The 20752-nt window shown below is 43.1% G+C and overlaps 1 protein-coding gene across 1 annotated transcript in view; it reads right to left on the reverse strand.

Moving 5' to 3' along the window:
• PLG (plasminogen) overlaps positions 1-20752 on the reverse strand; it is a 44148-nt gene that overhangs the window by 13447 nt on the left and 9949 nt on the right. Inside the window, exons 4-12 of the mRNA XM_059083513.2 lie at positions 20545-20659; positions 18656-18795; positions 17129-17249; positions 15425-15543; positions 13634-13796; positions 12808-12953; positions 9011-9170; positions 2539-2720; positions 815-963 (exon numbers count right to left, since the gene is read on the reverse strand). Of these exons, the coding sequence (XP_058939496.1) occupies positions 815-963; positions 2539-2720; positions 9011-9170; positions 12808-12953; positions 13634-13796; positions 15425-15543; positions 17129-17249; positions 18656-18795; positions 20545-20659 (1295 nt within the window). The remainder of the gene's footprint in view (positions 1-814; positions 964-2538; positions 2721-9010; positions 9171-12807; positions 12954-13633; positions 13797-15424; positions 15544-17128; positions 17250-18655; positions 18796-20544; positions 20660-20752) is intronic.

The following is a 20752-nucleotide window of genomic DNA, read 5'->3' on the forward strand; positions in this document are numbered from 1 at the left end:
TCGCTGCTGTCCTTAGAAGATGAAGGGCTAGTGTTCCTTTGGTGGGGAGGCCGGCAAAGTCATCCTTTCCGGATGCTTATGAAGCCCCCGACTCACAGAATGCCGTCAGTCGCTTCTCCTCATTCAAAAGGAGCTCCAACCTTGAGGCCACTGCCCTGGGGAAGGGGTGAAGACCCCGAAGGGTCTTGAGCTAGAGACTGTATAGAGGGGCCTCCCCCCTCGGCAGCCTGTGTCCATGGGGACCGTAGGGGCTGTGGACATGGCTGACTCGTCTTGTCCCTTTGCTCATGTCAGTCTTCTGCTTGATGGCGCCTGTTTGCTGTTGCTTCAGAATTGCCTATTGCCCTGGCCTGAGTAGCCACTGTGGGTCAGCTGTGGAAAGACTGTGTCTTCCTTTTCCTTCCCTCTACACACCTATACCCCAAAGGAAACCACCCCGGAGAATGTGTGGGACCAGGGGAAATCCTAGTGGAGTCCTAATTATGCATCCAATGTTCTTCTAGAAAAATCCAACTACAAAGTCATGAAGGTCATCTTTGATCACTGGAAACCATAAAGCAGTCACAAAAGCAGACAGGAATTGTCACACATGGAAGTGATGAGAAGCGGGGAGGCTGGCTTGCCCTTGCTAACTCTCCCTCCCACGCTGAGGCCGGTTAGATCCGACACTTGGTCCCCTGAAACCTCCCGCGTATCTTCCTCTCCACCCCACGCCGACGCTCAGTCAGGCTGACTTTCTGTAACAGAGGATCAATTCAGTTTGCAAAGACTGGTCAGCAAAAGGCAGAACGGAGTCCAAATCAAGGTGGCTTACGTTTTTTTCCAAACCTGCCCGTGGGTTTGTCTCTGGAGTGAAAATGCTGTGTTTGTGGGGTTCCTGGGCGGCCCACGCCTGGCAGGGGACACCGGCCACCGAGGTCGCCTTCTTGCCCCGGTATGCTTTACCAATCCCGAACATGCAGTCTGCAGGGAAGAGAGAATGGTGGTCTCCTGTCGTGACACAGAGCCGGGTGACCAGGAACACACACAGCAGCGCTAGGTCTCTCTGAGTGCCGAGGACTTCAGTGAGCTCTGCTGATTTTGACAAGTTACCGGAAACGCCATTGGCTCAGAAATAATCCCAAGCCGAGATGTTAGAATGGGAAGTTTGGCCAGGACGCTAAGAGAATCCATTTGATACCAAGCTGAGCGGTGACACGGACGCCACCATGAACTCTTAGATGATTCTTGGACACCTCAACAAGGATGGAGAGAAAGAGTGCCGTATGAAAAGGGTTTTATAAAAAAATATGATTGGGGCCACACCTTCCGGGGTGAAAGAGGTAATAAAGAGGTGACTAGAGGCCACTTCACCAAACTCATCCCTCACCGCAAGCCTCGGGGTTGGGGAATTCGGCAGAACCCCTCAGAGAACTTGATGTGTGTCACCTATGGGGACCCAGTGCCCAGTGCTGTGATGGCCACTTGGAAGATGCACAGAGCAAAAGCTGGGCCTGCTGGCTTCCCGGTCAAGGAGCAGGGCTGGGCTAGGCAGCCTCCAGTGTTTGCCAGGACCAGGGTGTGTGAGTTCCTCACACACCACGAGTGGGGCTTCACGTGAGGCCACGCGAGGTCTTAGCAGCACGGATCCTCAGCTGGATCACGGCACCCAGAGTCTCACCAAGAAAGAGTGGGGAGAGATGAGCTGGGCCCTGTGTGTACCGCAGCTGTACAGGTGTACAGGTGTACAGCAGGGAGCAGTAGGTGAGGTTTCCCCAGCATCTTGGAGGAGGCAAGTCCACCTCCGGAAGGAGAGGGGGGGTCTCATCTTGAAACCAAGTTCTCATTGAATCATTTCTGGCTGATTTTGGATTACCTGAGAGTGGTCAGACAAGCTACAGGACCCCTGAGATTTCATTCCGGGTCGGGGGGAGAATCAGCCCCCTCTGTCTCCTTACCCTGCAGCGGTACAGAGCACTTCCTGCCACCTGACAACCACAGGGCCAGGGGCTAAGCGCTTGGAGGTACACGCGGGCCAAGGGCCAGGGAAACAGAGAGGACTGTGATATTTTCATGTCTCCCACCTCACAGGACCACCACATTCTTATCCTCAGGCCCCGAAACCCTTGGAGCTACACGTCCGCTTCGCCAGGTGTTCGTTGGAGATGATCACTGACGGTCCTCCTAGCCCTCCTCACTCTGCCCATTCAAAATCAAATCAGTCATTTCTATCCCTCCATGCAAAAGGCAGAGACTTGCTTTTCTAGAAGGTCCCATCTCTGCCGCCATCATCAACCTGTCAGCCCACCCAGGCTCAAAATTGTATCCATCCCTCACAACCAACTAGTTTTCGAATCCTAAAGAAACTCCCTACCCCATCATATGCCAGCAGGAGCAGCTCTGGGTCGCCCAGGTGACACACTGAGGCTTCCTTCCATATCGCGGACTCAGCCAGCGCTCCAGCTCCCTGTAGCAACGAAGCCTCTGCATCCCAAAGATTTTCCATCTCTTACCATCCCAATACCCAACTATGTAGACGTCTGGCCACAGACTTCTTACCTGCTTCAGAAGGATCCTCTATACTTGGAACCTGCGCAACAGTCGGATATTTTGTGACCTGCTCTTGTGTTTCTGAGCATTTCTTCAGGTTACAGAACTCCCATCTGACGCTCGGATCAGTGGTATAACACCAAGGGCTTTTGTCAGCATCTGGATTTCTGCAGTAGTTCATTGTCAAGCCACTGTAAATTCCACAACAGTATAGGTCCTGAGAGGTGAGCGAATCTTCAGGGGCACCCCAGCACCCTCTGAATTTTGTTACAACAAAGTGACTGAAATATTTCCATTAAGGTACCAAAGGTACCAATTATTATTATAATGTCACAAGCACAGATGGTCCTCAACTTCTAACAAAGTGCGTACGTTTTTAAAAATAGGTTATAGTTTTTATTTTTTAAAAAAATCAAGGGACTTCCCTGGTGGCGCAGTGGTTAAGAATCCGCCTGCCAATGCAGGGGGCACGGGTTCGAGCCCTGGTCCGGGAAGATCCCACATGCCGCGGTTGAGCAACTGAGCCCGTGCGCCACAACTACTGAGCCTGCGCTTTAGAGCCCGTGTACTGAGCCCGTGAGCCACAACTTCTGAGCCCACACACCACAACTACTGAAGCCCACATGCCTAGAGCCCGTGCTCCGCAACAAGAGAAGCCACCGCGGTGAGAAGCCCGCACACCGCAACGAACAGTAACCCCTGCTCGATGCACTAGAGAAAGCCCGCGCGCAGCAGTGAAGAACCAATGCAGCCAAAAATAAATAAATAAATAAATTTGTTTTAAAAAAAAATCAAAAGTAATATATGCTCCATATAAAAACAGATCATATATAAATGTATAAGAGAAAGTATCAGAATGTCTTCCTTTCCCTGAGAATGTTAAATACATTCCCCAAGGATAACCAATATGGATTTTGAAGCATGTATTTTAGATTTTTTTTTAAGGCACATACAAAATACATCTATATCTCTGGCTTTCTCTCTCTATGTGAGTACATAGGGCTACGTAAGTTGGAACCAAAACATATTTATCCAAGGCAGAAAAGACATACAAGATGATATTGACATTCCCAGGCCCCAGCTCTCTTAGTCTATTTACTCATGTTGTATTTTACAATGAAACAAAAACTCATGACAGTAATATTACTGTAAATACCACAGGTAGATCAAGTGGGTTTGGGGTCTGGAAGGCTTGTGGAAGCCATCCTGGAAAACTAGCTCCCAGGCAGGATGAGGTTTCCAGAGGATGCATTCTGGGGCATACGGGGAGGAACCCCAGACCCCTCTAGCTGGAGCCACTCGGGGACTGAGGGGAGGCGGTGTGACTAAAGGCCAGTCGGATCAAAGGGATGAAGGGAGACGTGTGGATAGACCACGGGGTCTGTGGGAGCCGAATCAGAAACGACTGGATAAGGACATAGCAGCCGAGAAGCCTGGGGCTCCCTGGGCAGCTTGGATCCCCAGGGCCAGAACTTCGCCGCAGCCGCTCAGGAGTCTCAGCCTCGGAGCCCCCTTTGCAGCAGCTTAGACCCATGGCCTGAGGCTTATGAGATCGCTAGTAACACACCACGTATTACGGGAATCCAACAACACCGTGTCTGTGGGTACTATAGACAAGTGACAGTCCCAAGCCCAGGCCCACAATTTGAGGAAACCCTTTAGCAGGTTCCTGAGCCCCTGGGTGTGTTAAAAAGCTTGTCATGTGAAACAGACTCCTGCTTTTTTTTTTTTTTAAAGGTAGTTTGACGAGTTTTGATGAACACACATACCTGTCTAACCCACACTCCTAGTGCGATAGAGAACATTTCCATCAGCCCCAGAAACCTCCCTTGGGTCACTGCTCAATCAGTCTCAGCTGCCCCCCAGACGCAAATACTATTGATTTCTTTCACCATAAATTAGTTCTGCCTTTTCTGGAACTTCATATGAATGGACTCATACAAGTAGATACCCTTTTGTGCGTGGCTTCTCTCCTTAGGATGGTGTTTTTGAGCTTTCTCCATGCGATTTGAGAGTATCAGTAGCTTGTTCCTTTTTATTTCTGAATAGTATTCCACGGTAGGAATATCCCACCAATGATTCATGTTCTTGTTGATGGCCGCTGAAGTGGTTTCCAGTTTGGGGCTATTTTATGAGTAAAGCTGCTAAGAACTTTCCGGTAGATCTTTTTGGGGGCTTACGTTTCATTTCACTTGGGTGAGTATTCACAAATAGAACTGCAGGTTTGTAGGCAGATGCACGTTTAACTTTATAAGAAAATGTTGGACTGGCGTCCAAAGTGGTTGGTCCATTTTACATTCCTACCAACATGCGTGAGAGCTGCAGCTGCCCCCCACCCTGGGCACACTTCTTATTTTCTGTCCTTTTAATAACAGCCATTGCCATTGGGTATTTAGCAGTATCTCACTGTGGTTATAATTCTTATTTCTGTAATGGCTAAAATGTTGAACATTTTTTCAGGTGCTTATTGACCCTTTGTATATCTTTCCCTGTGGAATGTCTATTAAAGTCTTTTGCCTCTTTTTATTTGGTTGTTTGTCTCTCACTAGCGGGTGGAAGGGATCTTTACACATTCTAGATACAAGCCATTTGTCAGATATATGGATTGAGACTATTTTCCTCCCAGTTCCTGACTTGTCTATTTTCTTAACAATGACCTTTGAAGACCAAAGTTTTCATTTTATTCAAGTCCAAATTATATATTTTTAATAATGTTTTCTGGATCCTATCCAAAAACGGTTTGCCTTCCACAAGGTTGTGAAAATAATCTCATGGTTTTTTTCTAGAAGCTATAAATTTCAGCTTTAGTTTTAACCTTACTTTCAGGTCTAAGAGTTTTCTCAAGTGAATTTGACATGGCAGGTAGGAGTCAAGGTTTGGGGTTTTTTTCCTTTACGGACACTCAGTTGTTCCAGAACAATTTGGGGGAAAATTTCCTTTTCCTACTGAATTGCTTCGCCGGGTATATTGAAAATCAACTGACCATACATGTTGCGGGTCTGTTTCCAGACTCTCCCTTTTTCCATCTGTATATCTTTTTGCCAGTACCACTGATTCCTGAATTCCTTTGTGATTTCTTTTTTGGCTCATGGGTTATTTAGAAATGTGTTCTTTAATTTCCAAATATTTGAGAATTTCCTAAACTTTTCATTATTTATATCTCATTTAATTCTGCTGACTCAGAAGACACCTGTGTATTATTTTCATCCTTTTAAATTTATTGGGACTTATTTCAAGGCCAAGCATATGATATACTTCGGGGACTGTTCCATGTGCACTTGCATGTGTATTCTGCAGTTGGGCATATGTTATATTTGTTCATATTTTCCTCCAAAACTTCTGTATCGTCTCTGAATCTTTCATCTCCTTGTCCTACTGTATTGTTTGGGGAGAATTTTTAACTATACGAAAGAGAAGTGAGAAAATCTCCAACTGTAATTGTGGACGCATCGATTTCTCTCTCTAGTTCTGTCAGATTTTGCGTCATACATCTGAACCTCTGTTATTAGGGTCAACACCTTTAGCATCGTTAACGCTTTTTACTTCAAAAATGGCCTCTTTATCTCTGGTATATTTCTTATCCTAAATTTATTTTGTCTGTCTGATGTTAAAAACCATTCTAGCTTTCTTTTTTTTTTTTTTTTTTTTTTTTTGCGGTATGCGGGCCTCTCACTGTTGTGGCCTCTCCCTTTGCGGAGCACAGGCTCCGGACGCGCAGGCCTAGCGGCCATGGCTCACGGACTTAGTTGCTCCGCGGCATGTGGGATCTTCCCGGACCAGGGCACGAACCCGTGTCTCCTGCATCGGCAGGCGGATTCTCAACCACTGCGCCACCAGGGAAGCCCTCTAGCTTTCTTTTGATTAGTGTTGTGTTTTTTTGGTAACACCTTTATTGGAGTATAATTGCTTTACAATGGTGTGTTAGTTTCTGCTTTATAACAAAGTGAATCAGCTATACATATACATATATCCCCATATCTCCTCCCTCTTGCGTCTCCCTCCCTCCCACCCTCCCTATCCCACCCCTCTAGGTGGTCACAGAGCACCGAGCTGATCTCCCTGTGCTATGCGGCTGCTTCCCACTAGCTATCTATTTTACGTTTGGTAGTGTATATATGTCCATGCCACTCTCTCACTTCGTCCCAGCTTACCTTTCCCCCTCCCCATGTCCTCAAGTCCATTCTCTAGTAGGTCTGTGTCTTTATTCCCGTCCTACCCCTAGGTTCTTCATGACCTTTTTTTTTTTTTTTCCTTTGGTACATGACTCTTTTTGAATTATGGTTTTCTCAGGGTATATGCCCAGTAGTGGGATTGCTGGGTCACATGGTAGTGTTTTTATGGTATTAATTTTCCATATTTTGATTTTTAACTTATTTATGTCTTTATATTTAAAGAGCATGTATTGTAAAGAGACCATAACTGGGCTTTGGTTTTTGTTCAACTTGACAATCTCTGCCTTCTAATTGCATTGTTTTATCCTTTTTATATTTAATATACTTACTGATATGGCTGGGTTTAAGTCTAACATCATTCTATTTATGCTCTGTTTGTACCATGCCTTCTTTACTGTTTTTCTCTCCTTTTCTTCTTTCTTTTGGATTAATTGAATATCCTTATTATTATCTATTTCTCTGAGTTTTCATTTCCAGTGGTTACTCTAGGATTTACAATATCCCTCTCTAACTTACCACATTCAAATGTGTATTAATATTATACAGCATCATGGATAATGTAAGAAAATTTGAACAGTAATGTCTACTGTAATGTCATGTCATGTCATGTCATGTCATGTCATGTAATTGTAACAGTAATGTCTTCTGTATTGTCTACCTGATGGTAAAGCCATCCAGTGAATTTTTCATTTAAGATATATATTTAAATATATATATATATATATATATTTAGTTCTGTCTTTTCCATTTGCCTCTTTTATAGTTTCCTTTCTCTTTAGATTATCCATTTGATTCTTTTATGTTCCTATTTTTCTTTAAATCCTTAAACACAATTATAATATCTTTCAGAATTTTTTGTCTGCCAATTCCATCATTTCTATCATTTCTGAGTCTGTGTTGACTGATTTTTCTCCTCATTATGGATCACATTTAATGATCTTTGCATGTCTAGTAATTTTTAAATTTCTGCCAGACATTGTAGATACCACATTACCGAGTGGCTTGATTTTGTTATTTTCCTCTCAAGAGTGTTGACTTTTCTTCTGGCAGACAGTTCATTTACTTGGAGATCATTTTGTTCATTTTAGGATTGCTTTAAAGCTTTGCTAGGGTGTTCTTCTAGAGTAACCTTTATTCCAGGAATACACTACTCCTACTCCTAAAGTGTGACTTTTCTGGATTCCTTACTGAATGCCCAAGGTGTCCCATGAAGTCTCTCCTCTCTGGCTAGTAAGAATCCCAACTCTGCAAACACAGGCTCTCCTGGTGCTGTGTGAGATCTATAATCTCCGTTTATCTCACTGTTCCCTGGTAGTTGTTCTTTGTCCCACTAACATTGTGGAATCTCTCCCTGTGCATTTGCAGCTTTATACTCAGCCAGAGACTTAAGGAGAACTCTATACATGTTTCTGGAGCTCCTTCTCTGCTCAGATCCTTCCTCATTATTACCCAGCCTACTAAAGCCAAGCTGCCTCACTAATCCCCAGCTCCAATCTCTGTCTCCTCAGTTTAGCAAGACTGTTGTGGTCTCCTTTGGTTCCATCTCCTTGCACTGCAGCCCAGGAAGTATCTCCAGGAAGAAAACCAGGGTACTTGTGAATTTATTCTAATTTATTTTCTTTTCTGAAAAGTCTCAGTCCTGTGCTGCCTGTTGTCCATCATGTGAAAACAGTTTTTCCAGATGTTTTACAGCCATTTGTTGCAGAAAAGCTGGTCTGAGCAGACCTAGTTTTTGTCCATCTGTATGTCCATTTTGCCGATCAGTATCTGTATACTTTCTGACTCTAATCTGCCTTCTTGCTTTTGCTCCTAATGTTCTGGTAACTCGTATCACTTTAGACCACTAGTGCTCAGGACCCAATGTGTCTATACAGATCAGGTGAAAAATACTTATATTTATCACCTGGTGGTGATAAATATTTATATTTATTACTCAAAGACAAACGCAAAACTCCTTCAGGAGTTGGAGGATGAAATGAGAAGATTCCACAGTTGAAAGACCACATTGATCTTTAGCAGGTGCTGTGGAAATGATGTTCTCGATCATTTGCTCTTCTGAGCCTTTTACTACTATGACCTCGGCCCCTATCTCCCACCCTGCTTCTGCAAAACTACTCAGGAAAGATAGCCAGCCTCTAGCTTCTCTCCTTTCAGAAATTTTGCCCAAAAGCAAGCTGCCCGAGATATTTTCTCTCATAGTCTGGGGCCAAAGGAAATTTGGTCCTGAGACGTTTGTTTAAAGCATGGCCCTTTTAACAGGAATTTAAGCTGGTTGTTGCTCCTCTAATGGTTAAAAATCAAAGACGTACGCATTTGGGTAGTTTTCTGGGGTCTTCTGGTGCCGGTGTGGAAACATCGATGACCAAGATTGACATTTCCTTCCTGTGATAGTGGTGGATGATGTCCCTCGATAACTCTGCCCGTTACCCTGGTAGCAGTCCTGGGCTACAGGAGTTTGTTCAGGTGGTACTGAAATTGAAATAGAAGAAATCAGTAAATAATGACTAGAACAGAGAAATATGTGAAATAATTTATTAAACAAACAGAATAGTCATCTCTGGGAATTAACACTCTTCTCTTTTACATACTGGCAGGCAGATGGACATGCAAAGAAAACAATAGATCCATAACATTCCAAAACTTTAAGGACCTAACTTTTTGGTAAATATTTAATTTAAAACTCAGAAAAAAATAAGCAGGGCAGCGCGCTTATGACTGGACATTGCACTCGTGTGCAAGCTCTCTTCTATGCATCTCCACTGGGAGATCATGAGAACAGCTGGGCAGGTCTCCAGAGAGAGACACATTCATTGGTGTAGGCGGCAGGTGATGACAGGGTGACAGTGAGAAAGACGTGAAAACCGTGTGCATTTCCCGACACTCTTTGCTTATACAAAGCCAAAACCTCAAGCTGCTGGGGAGTGGGGCAGGAAGTGGTCCTGCATCCAGGACTAAGGCGAAGATCCACTGCTTTTCGGGGAGGTGTCGGGCGAAAATCTTATTACCCTGGAGGAGGGGCAGAAAATTCTCTTGTGCCCGGATACTTCACCAACACCAAACACAAGTCTGCTACTCTTCCACCCAAGACACCCCACGTACAAGTTAGAGTTTAGCTCCATGGGAAGAAGGGGCAAGAATACCAAGAAACGTTACCTTCAAAGCCCAGGTGCACAGAGTCTATCTCAGGCTGAGGGTAACCAGGAAGATAGAGAATGCCTACCTCCACCAAAATCTTAGCAGTGAGTAACAGGAAACAGTAGTCTATCACAAGGGTCAGGTTAGAACTGTGGTGTGACCCCCGCCCCCTCTGTGGTGCAGGCATGCAGTGATTGCTAAAAATTGAGAAGGGATCAGGAATACTTAGAAAACTCTTGAGCACCCCAGACCCTACTCTAAGCACAAAGTGATTGCACCCCATCACTGCAGGGATTTGAAACCCGTGGTTCACTTAAGGTAAAAGCAGCAACAACAAAACCCAAATTCCTTTTATCTGTTAATTATATCAATTCAATTATCCTCATAACACACTGAGAAAAGAAGAAGGGTGCCCATTTCAAAGTGTAAATAATATTTGCTTCAATAGTTATTGTTCCTCTACATATATATCCAGCATTTGATTAAAAATTATAAGACACACCAAAAAAAAAAGCCACTGTTGAGTGATAAACATGTGGAGACCATCTGATTGAGATTATAAGGTAACTGTGATTAATATGTTGAAGGATCTTGTAGTACCACACTACAATATGCATGGATAGGTGAAGAATTTCAGCAGAGATGGAAACTCTTTTTTAAAAAAAAAAAAAAGAAGAAGAGGGCTTCCCTGGTGGCACAGTGGTTGAGAATCCGCCTGCCAATGCAGGGGACACGGGTTCGTGCCCCGATCCGGGAAGATCCCACATGCCACGAAGCAGCTGGGCCCGTGAGCCATGGCCACTGAGCCTGTGCTTCCGGAGCCTGCGCTCCGCAACGGGAGAGGCCACAACAGTGAGAGGCCCGCATACCGGGGAAAAAAAAAAAAAAAGAAGAAGAAGAAGAAAATGCAAACACTAGAAATAAAAACCATGTTATCAGAGATGAAAAATGCCTTCAATGGGCTGATCAAGAGATTAAACACAACTGAGGAAAGAATCAGTGAACTTGAAAGTAGATTGATAAATATTAAACTGACATACAAAGAGAAAGAGAAAAAAACAGTGGGGGGAAAATGTAGAACAAGCATGTAAGAGGTATGAGGCAATATGAAATGGTCTAATATTTGGGTGATTGAAGTCCCAAAAAGGAAAACAGAGAGAGAGAGAGCAGGGGAAAGAAATATTTGAGCAGAAATGGCTGAGAATTTTCCAAAAGTAATGAAAACCAACAATCAGCAAACACCAGAAGCTCAGAGAACTTCAAGCAGGATAAATACCATAAATAAATAAGTAAACAAACAAACAGACTCACTTAGATACACCATAATCAACTGCTGAAAACTGAAGATGAGGGAAAGTCTTAAAGACAACCAGAGAAAAAGGAAATATTAGATACAGAGGAACACAGATAAGAGTTCCATCAGAAACTACTCAGAACAGAAGGTAATAGAGTAACATCTTTAAAGTGGTAAAAGGGGAAAACAATTGTCCACCCAGAATTCTATACCCAACAAAAATTATTTTTTTAAATTGAAGGCAATATAAAGCCCCTTCCTGACATACAAATGCTGAAAGACTTCATCATCAACAGACTTATATTACAAGAAGTGGTAAAGGTTAAGTTTTTTGTTTGTTTGTTTTGTTTTTTTTTTTGCGGTATGCGGGCCTCTCACTGCTGTGGCCTCTACCGCCGCGGAACACAGGCTCCGGACGCGCAGGCTCAGCGGCCACGGCTCACGGGCCCAGCCGCTCCGTGGCACGTGGGATCCTCCCGGACCGGGGCACGAACCCGCGTCCCCTGCATCGGCAGGCGGATTCTCAACCACTGCGCCACCAGGGAAGCCCAAGGTTAAGTTTTTTACAGGAAGAACATGACATCGGATGGGAATTGGAGAACCAACAAAAAGAAACGAAGCACAGCAGAAATGGTAGAAATAAATAAATGAAAGTAAATATGAAAGATTTTTTAAATTTATAATTGCTTTAAAACATGACTGTTCAGGGCAAAAATTGTATCAATTTATTGTGAGATTTCTAACATAATAGAAGTAAACTCTTTGAGAACAATAGCACAATATTTTGGGAGGGAGGAAATAGAGCAATGTTGTAAGGTTCTCACATTATACGTCAAGTAAAATAATATTATTTGTAGGTGGAATATGATAAGTTAATGATGTATATTGTAAACATTAAAAAATACTAAAATCAGTGGTAATGAAGCAATACAAAATACTCAATTAATGCAAAGGTAGAGAAAGATGAAAAAAGGAACAAAATTCAAATAGGACAAGTAGAAATAACTAATTTGATGGTAGATTTAAATCCAACCATGTTAACAATTACATTAAATGCAAACAGTCTAAACATCTCAATTAAAAGACTGAGAAAAAAAAAGATATTTCATCCAAACGCTAGTAAAAATAGAGCTCTTATGGCTGTATTCATTTCAGCAAAAGTAGACTTTAGAACAAGGACTATTTCTAGAGATAAGGAGACATATTACATAATGGTAAAGGGGTCACTTCTTCAAAAAGACAAGAATCCTAAGTGTGTCTGTGCCTGACAAAGAGCTCCGGAATACATAAAGCAAACACAAAACTGAAATGAACAGCCGAAGCCGGAAACGTCACCATTCATTTCTCAGTAAGCGATAGAACAGGAGACAGAAAATTAGTAAGGATTCAGAAGAGCTAAACAATACTAACCAACTTGACCGAATTGGCTTTTGTAGAACACTCTCCCCAGCAATAGCAGAAGCCAGATTCTGCATGTGAAACAGTCACCAAGAGGACCTTATTCTGAACCACAAAACAAGCCTCGACACATTGAAAAGAAGTGAAAGCATAAGGCATGTTCTCTGACCACAACCCAATGAAACTGTAAACAAAGCTACTGTATATTGTGCTACTACTGGAGCAGAAAAATACAGAGTGCATTGGAGCTCTCAGTAAGCTCTCATTGCCCTTGCTTACCTGGGGAATCCAAATGTTCCGCGGATAAAGCAGAGGACTCACAGGACGGTATCATGCAGTATTCCCATCTCACTTCACTGTTGGTTGTATAGCACCATGGACCTGTTTCTCCATTAGGGTTACGACAATAGTTTTCTTCCAAATTTCTGAAAAAGAAGTGACTGTGAGTTTGGTTTTCCAAAAAGGCTAAAGAAATAACACAGCGCACACATGCTTAATAGTGATATTGGCTGTGTATCCAGCGGATTCTCTAGAATTATACGAACTGAATAATGGGTGGGAACTTAAGCAGAGCAGGATTCCAGAGAATTATGGCACAGATGCTTCTCTTGGGTGAATGATTGAAATGTATTCCTTGGCTGTGTCTAATGAAGCAAAATAGGTCTTTTCCCACAGCTCTGGGCACTGTGCTGTATGCCAGAAACACAATGGGTGTTTTCTATGCTGCTTTGCCTCCAAAAGCGTGTATCATAGCCCTGGAATTTACATGTTCTCAAGCCTTACTGTACGTTTAGTACAAATGTCAAAATGTTGCCGAAACCCACTCTGAGGTTACTGATTTAGGAGATCTACAATAGCGTCCAAGAATTTGCGCTTCTAACAAATTTCCTGTTAATGCTGCTGCCGCTGGCCTGGGAAACCACATTTTGAGAACCAGTGTTCTAGGAAAATCAGCGCTCAATTTCACTTCCCTTGCATGTGACTTGGCCAGTTTTCATTCCCAAATGCTGTAAGCCTAGGTTTCTATTGTCACTAACAGCAAGGCAAAGTCAATGGGATTTCACTTTCCATGCAGCTGACCGGGAGGAGACCGGAGCAGACTTACCTGCAGGGAAAGTTTTCTGGGGTCCTGTTGTGCCTGTGGGGTGTCTGCTCACTCCAGCGTTGACACGTGTGCCCAGATACGGTGACAGACACTGTCCCTCGATAGTTTTCGCCTCTTCCCTTCAGACACTGATATGTTGGTCCAGAAGGTGGTGGCGGTGCTGCTTAAATGGGAAAAATACATGACAGCGAATGTTTTTTAAGTAAAGGATTCACAGATGGATATTATGGGGCAATGGATGGATGCAGGGAGCGTCAGCCTGTCTTCTTTTCCACTCATCCTCCCAGATATTAGCATTTGAAAATTTTTTAATCGTTTTTCAGAAGAAGTTGATGTGGTAGAATCGATGTTTCCAAGACCATCTCATGAGGAACTCCTGCAGGGACAAGACCCTTGGAGTAGATGCTTCTTTCTATATTCTGTTTTCTCTATATTCTCAGCTCATCACACACGGTAAGAATCAACATGTGTCACACCCCACCCCAAACCTGCACGTGTACCAACAATCCAACTTCTTTCATGAAGAATAAATTATTCATTCAGTAAACATAACTGGCTGACCCCCAACATTCCGCAAAGCCAAACAACAGAGAGAGTCCATGGGAAGAAAGAAAATAGTGTCTCCAAGGAAAAGGGTATGCAGCGAGAAGTCAAGAAATTCTTAAGACACACTGCCATATATAAAACAGGTAAACAAAAATTTACTGTATAGCACATGGAACTGTATTCAATATCTTGTAATAAACTATAATGGAAAAGAATTGGGTGGAAAAGAATATATATATATATATGTATATATATATATATCTATAACCAAATCACTTTGCTGTACACCCAAAACGAACACAATATTGTAAATGAACTAAACTTCCATTTTAAAAAAAAGAAAGTCTCAAGAAGAAAAAGCAGATGACAGAAAGAGAAACATATTCGTAAGGAAGGAGAGCCCGGAGGCCCTGCGGCATCCTGAAGGATGACCATCAGGGAGAAGAACGCGAAGCCAGCCCTCACGGCCTCTGCTAAGTCCTTTTTAATGGTCTCAGATGCCCTTGTTCAGTGCCTTGCTTCAAATTCTCATAGAAGGAAAATATTATAAAATTGTTTTTTCCAACTCATTCCTGCTAGGTCTACCATCTCATCTTCTCCCCCGACCTCTCTCCTCCTGGTGCTCCCTCCCAAGTCGAACATACTGAAAAACTGGACATCCAGAGGCACCTCTTCGCTTACAATTAAAAAGAACTCTGGTTGATAATGAAATCCATGTACCAGAAGGCATGGGTCTGATTTGCCTTTAGCACTAGAGAACCATAAGGGTCACAGATGGCTCCCAAAAGCCTACATTCATTTGTACTCAAAAAAGGCAGATGGGCTTCCCTGGAGGCGCAGTGGTTGGGAGTCCGCCTGCCGATGCAGGGGACGCGGGTTCGTGCCCCGGTCCGGGAGGATCCCACGTGCCGCGGAGCGGCTGGGCCCGTGAGCCGTGGCCGCTGAGCCTGCGCGTCCGGAGCCTGTGCTCCGCAACGGGAGAGGCCACAACAGTGAGAGGTCCGGGTACCGCAAAAAAAAAAAAAAAAAAAAAGACAGAAGTCTCTGATACGGGACCAAAAAAACCCATAGTAACTAGATACTCTGATCAATTACCTACAGTAACCAATAAATTGTTTTAAAAGGGTAATCACATCCCACGGAATTTATAGGGCAATTTTCAGGCGTCGCACTCAGGCACAGCACTCTTGATTGCAAGAGAAGAACAGGTGAAGATGCCCGAGGACCGGGTACGAGCATACTTACCACATCTCGGGATGTCACAGAATTCCCAGCGTTTGTTGGGGTCGGTGGTGAAACACCATGGGCGGGGCTCCCCGTCAGGGTTACGACAGTAATTCATCTTCAGATTCTTGTTTGGAAATCTGAATGTGCGAGAAGGATTTTAACAGCGCCGAACATTTACATCCAGGGATGAGAATCGTTTCCAATGAGCACATACTGAGCGCCCGCTGTGTGCTAGGCACAGCCAGGCACCCAAGGAGGCGACTGGGTGAAGGTTGCCCTCAATGCGGCGACAATCCCATAAGAAGGATTAGCCGAGGATTCTAAGGATTGTTTTTCTAACAGTTTACATGTGCAAAAATCACAGAATGGGATCAGCTTTATCATTTTGGCCATCTGGAAAACCGTCGTAAGCCAACTCCAGTGATTCAGCTGAAAATAATAGCAGTTTTTAAAACACAAAGTACTTACTGGCTAGAGATAGTCATCTAGTAACCAGTACGGCCTAGAAGTTGGTGTCTTCATGGTTTAAAGGAATTGTCCTTCTGATCTACCCGGTTCTGGTCCTGCTAGCCTTTAAGCTTATAGAAACTGAGAGGCATAAGCTATGCTCCTGTGTGCAGGCCCGAGAGTCCCCTCAACAACAGGGACCCAGTGACTGAGACCGGGAGATGCAGGCCACGCCTCGTGCCCCTCTGGGCTCATTTCACGTCCCTTCCTGAGACTGTAAATGCTTAGTCAGCAGGGACAGAGCCACCAGCAGTGGCTTAAGCAATCCTCCTGCAGGATTGCTTTTCCTGAAAGTAAATTTACCCAGTTTCCTGAAAGTAAATTTACCCAATTCTGAGCCTTGAGGCTTTCCTGTATTTCTTCTTTGGCATACAATAGGGAAAGGAAAATGGCAGCAGCTGTGTTTTAAGATAGCTGTTTGGAATGGAAGGTACAGAAATTCGGTGGAGCTGTTTTCTACATTGAAATATGTGACTCAGTCTCTTTGCCTATACGTTTTTATAAGCCGCGTTATAATCCTACAGTCGTCATAGAAAGAAGAGAAAGACCGAAGCAGCTACAGAGAGGGAAGTGTTTTAAGTGCAATTAATGCGTACAATTAAGGACAATTAATTAGAAGATGTAGAACGTGTACTCTAGAACTAATCATTACTTTCTAGACCAGGGACTCTTATTTCTATTATAGATTCCTGATCCCCTTTGAGAAGCTAGTGAAAGTTAGGAATCCTCGACCCCAGAAAAATGTACTGATATAAATACACATAAAATGTTGAGGGGTTCACAAAGCCCTAAAGCCCATCCCCAGATCATAGGCTAGGAAGCCTTGAATCTCATCAGTATGAAGGAAAAGGAAAGGAAGAAAAAGAAGAGGGAAATATTTGGAAAATACACACGTGAGATGTGTCTGTTTTTCTTAAATTTTAATGCGCCTACGAATTAGCCGGGAATCTGGTCATAAGGCAAACTCAGATTCAGTGGGTCTGAGATTCTGCATTTCTAACAAACTCTCAGATGATATCACTCTTCCACGGACCACATTTTGAGTAGTAAGAATGTATCCTTCATTTGCAGTCATGTGGGAAGATTCAAACTTTGAAATTCAAAAACATCAGGTATGTTCACTTTTTGAGGAATGCTAAAATATCTACATAACGTTAATTTACCCATAACACTGCAGAGTCATAAACATCTAATTCCACTCCCAGTGAGACTTACTTGGCAGGAATGTATCCATGAGCATGTGGGCTCTGAGAGTCCCACGCCTGGCAATCAAGTCCAGACATGGTCTTGGAAATTTTGCCCTCATAATTTTCTCCACTGCAATGCATACATTCATCTGGGCAGAACGGACAAGAAGGAAAGGGAGAAAGAAACTGAAATGGACAAAGTGAAACGGAGTAAAAACTAGAATTCCACTAGAAATGTCTGATATCTTTGCCACTTGTTCGATGTACTTTTCCAACAATCACTTGGCAACAAAATGGACAATAAAGGCTTAATTTTCGAATACAATCTATAACGTCATTCTCTTTTTCAAATGGTAAAATTAGTATATTTTGGTTAATACCTTCTCAACTATTATAGTCTTGACCAAATCCAGAAACTCCATAATGCCATGTCTTCAAAGTGGGATGTGTGGTCCTTGGTGGGTGGGAAGGGGGTGGGGGAGAGGTTGAACATAATCTCAGGAGTCTGTAAGTTCTCTTCTAGAGTTTTTAAATATTTGGGGTCCCCATTCCAATAACGGTCTTCAAAAATTTCTATGAAATTATTCTGATCGTATGTATAACTGCCAAATAAGCCAGCACCCTCTCGGGATTTTAGTGCTAGGGTTTTTGCTTGTGTTCATGACCTCAGGCGGGGACAATATTCACCTAAAGGGACAGTGCTTCTGTTTTTATATTATTGAGAAGCATGACTGGCTGTTTTTTCTTTCTTATATCACTTAAAAATGGAAACTTTGGAATACTTGAAAGAACAAGGTGCAGCAAAGTAATATGACTTTAATTTTTATGGGGTAATAAGGAAAACAGAAGCGGACTTGATGCAAGAATGATGCTCTCGTGTCAGTGAAGGGCCAAATGACCTCATAACATAGTGTACAAGTAAAGGATCCCCACGGTTGGAATAGACAAAGTGATGGGGAAGTGAGGCTTCACGTGGTACATACACTATCCGTGTGGTTACACATATCTCACCCTTGTTCATTCCCGCATTGCACCAATAAATGTAGCAGGAAATGAACATTTTTCAATAGGATGTTTTAAATCTTTAGCATTGACTTCTGAGGTGCACTATTAAACTGATTGGCCCATTAACGCAATAGAATCCTGACTTTACAACTGGTTCCTTGCTTGGTTTCAATGAAACAACAGAGTCTACCATGTTAAATTGGTATTGTGTATTTGAATTGTATTGATTTTGTGGTTTTATTTTAATGAGTTAATTGCAGATATGTTTTTGGCTTTATACTGTGTCAGAGCTTTAAGCATAAGAAGTTTGCATCTAGAGTTTATATCTAGCTTTATATTAGTCCCTGTTGAAGTACATTTTAATAAAAATAATTTAGATCAATAGTGGAAAACGTGCAAAATTGGTCCTTTCCAAGAGGTCATGTATTACTTGATTCTGTCAAACACAGCACTGATTGATTATTAATATCCCTGTAGAAAATGGATTTACAGCAAATTACTCCACAGACGAAGGGCAGATAGGAAAGCATTTTCTAGAGCCGCCCCTGACCTTCACATTCAGGAATGTCGCAGAAGTCATATCTCGTGCCTGGATCTGTGGTGTAACACCAAGGTCCCTTCTTATCGTTGTCTGGGTTCCTGCAGTAGTTCTCCTCCAATCCCGCGAAAGGACATTTTTCAGGTGAATAGCTGTGGAGGATGAAAAAGAACCACTTTGACTACATTTTTAAAATCAGCATGTTATCAGCAAGGCAGGATAAGACACCCTCTCTTTCCCTTCTGCGATTCAAGGTTGCGTCATCCAAATGCATTTCGGCTGTGTGCTATAGCATTTGTGTCACCCAATTTTCGGTGTCTCTGCTGATAGCCTGCTTCAGTAGAGTAGCTAATATTACTATTATTACTATGTGGACAGCCAAGTCCTGGAAGTAGAGCCAAAGTGTCTTTATGCACAGTTGAAATACAAAGCCCTCAAAAGTCTGCCAAATTCACGATGCATTCCTAACACCTGCTTTTGTCAGTTGCCCTTCTCTCTGTAAAAGTAATAGAAGTTAACACCCTTTTGTCTGTGTGAACTCTGCACGAGGTAGTACACTAAAATTTATCTATACATTCTCTAATGTAGTCTTAATAAGAATCCCTATCAGGAAGGTGTTATTATCCCCATTTTACAGATGAGAAAACTGAGGCACAGCCATGTGAAACCAATCAAATCTTGCCTAAGCTTGAGCAGTTAATAAGTAGTATCTCAAGGGTTTAAGGCCAGATCTGTCTGATGCTAAATTCCACATCCTCTCTGAGATGCATCCAGAATTAATGGGAGACTGGGAGGATGGAGTGAAGCTCATTTTCAGAGATGAGTTGCTACATAGCGATAAGAAATTAGATTAAAAACCTAAAACTTGGGTTTTCACTTCCCTGGTGATCCAGTGGTAAAGAATCTGCCCTGCAATGCAGTGGATACAGATTCGATCCCTGGTCAGGGAACTAAGATCCCACATGCTGCGGGGCAACTAAGCCTGTGCGCCACAACCACAGAGCCCTGGAGCCTGCACGCCACAACTAGAGAAGAGGAAAAAACCCACATGCTACAACCAGAGAGAAGCCCGTGCACCTCAACGAAAGATCCCACATGCCTCAACAAAGATCCCGCGTGCCTCGACTAAGACCTGACGCAGCCAAAAATAAATTTACAAAAACAAAAACCTAAGACTTAGAATCTGAAATGATAGCTCTTGTTTCTGGTTCTTCTATGTACCTGTTTTTGGTAGATTTGGTCCTCCCAGGACCTCAGTTTCCTCATCTGCTGGGGTAGAGATGGCCTATCTTATCTCTAAGGCCCTTGACATTGCATGATTTGGCCATTTGGTTTAATCATTTTAACCTCAATAAGCCTTAATGTGCTGGGAATATGAGACCTGCCCGTCTCGTAGGGATGCGTAAAGGCAATTTGTTTGGATAGGGGAGGGGGAAGGGTCATAGACACTAAATTCCCACTTGATAAGCATTGTTAATGAGAACTTAATCCACCTAAGACCACGTTGGTCAAAGCACACAAAGTATGACACTAAAATAAGTAATAGGCAAGTTGCAAGATCATCTGTTTTTCACAATGTTGAAGTGAACACAGGGTGTATTTGATTTAGACTAATTCAGTTCTAAGCATAGTCATCTTTGGTCTTTTCTAGGATTCAGCCTAGAATTCATGGTTTTATAGTTCTTTTTTCTTGTTCTCAGTCTTCCAGAAAAGCATATACGCAAGAATGAATGGAAAGCAGCCATTGTCTGCTTTTATTCCATAGATAATCGAACGGTAATGCCCCAGCATCAAGAAGGTTCTCTCCATACCTGCTAGTCACATGTCCTGGTTTGAGTCAGAAGTAATGGAATCATTCTGAGTATAAGAGGTGAACACGGAGACGAAAGAGAAAGTCTTACTTGGGTGTGTGTGGAGAACTGTCGCTCCATTTTTGACAGGTGACCCCATTCTTTGTTTTGGCCATGGTCCCCCTGTAGTTCTTCCCATTTCCAGTCTTGCACTCTGAAAGATACACTGCAAGGAAGCCCAAACAGTGGTCAAACCCTTTCACAACAAGAAAAGTCACGAAGAAGCCCTGCACTACTTGAACGCATTGAGAGAAAGGAC

Source organism: Kogia breviceps, chromosome 13 (genome assembly GCF_026419965.1).
Source record: "Kogia breviceps isolate mKogBre1 chromosome 13, mKogBre1 haplotype 1, whole genome shotgun sequence".
In the NCBI taxonomy this organism is placed as follows: Eukaryota; Metazoa; Chordata; class Mammalia; order Artiodactyla; family Physeteridae; genus Kogia; species Kogia breviceps.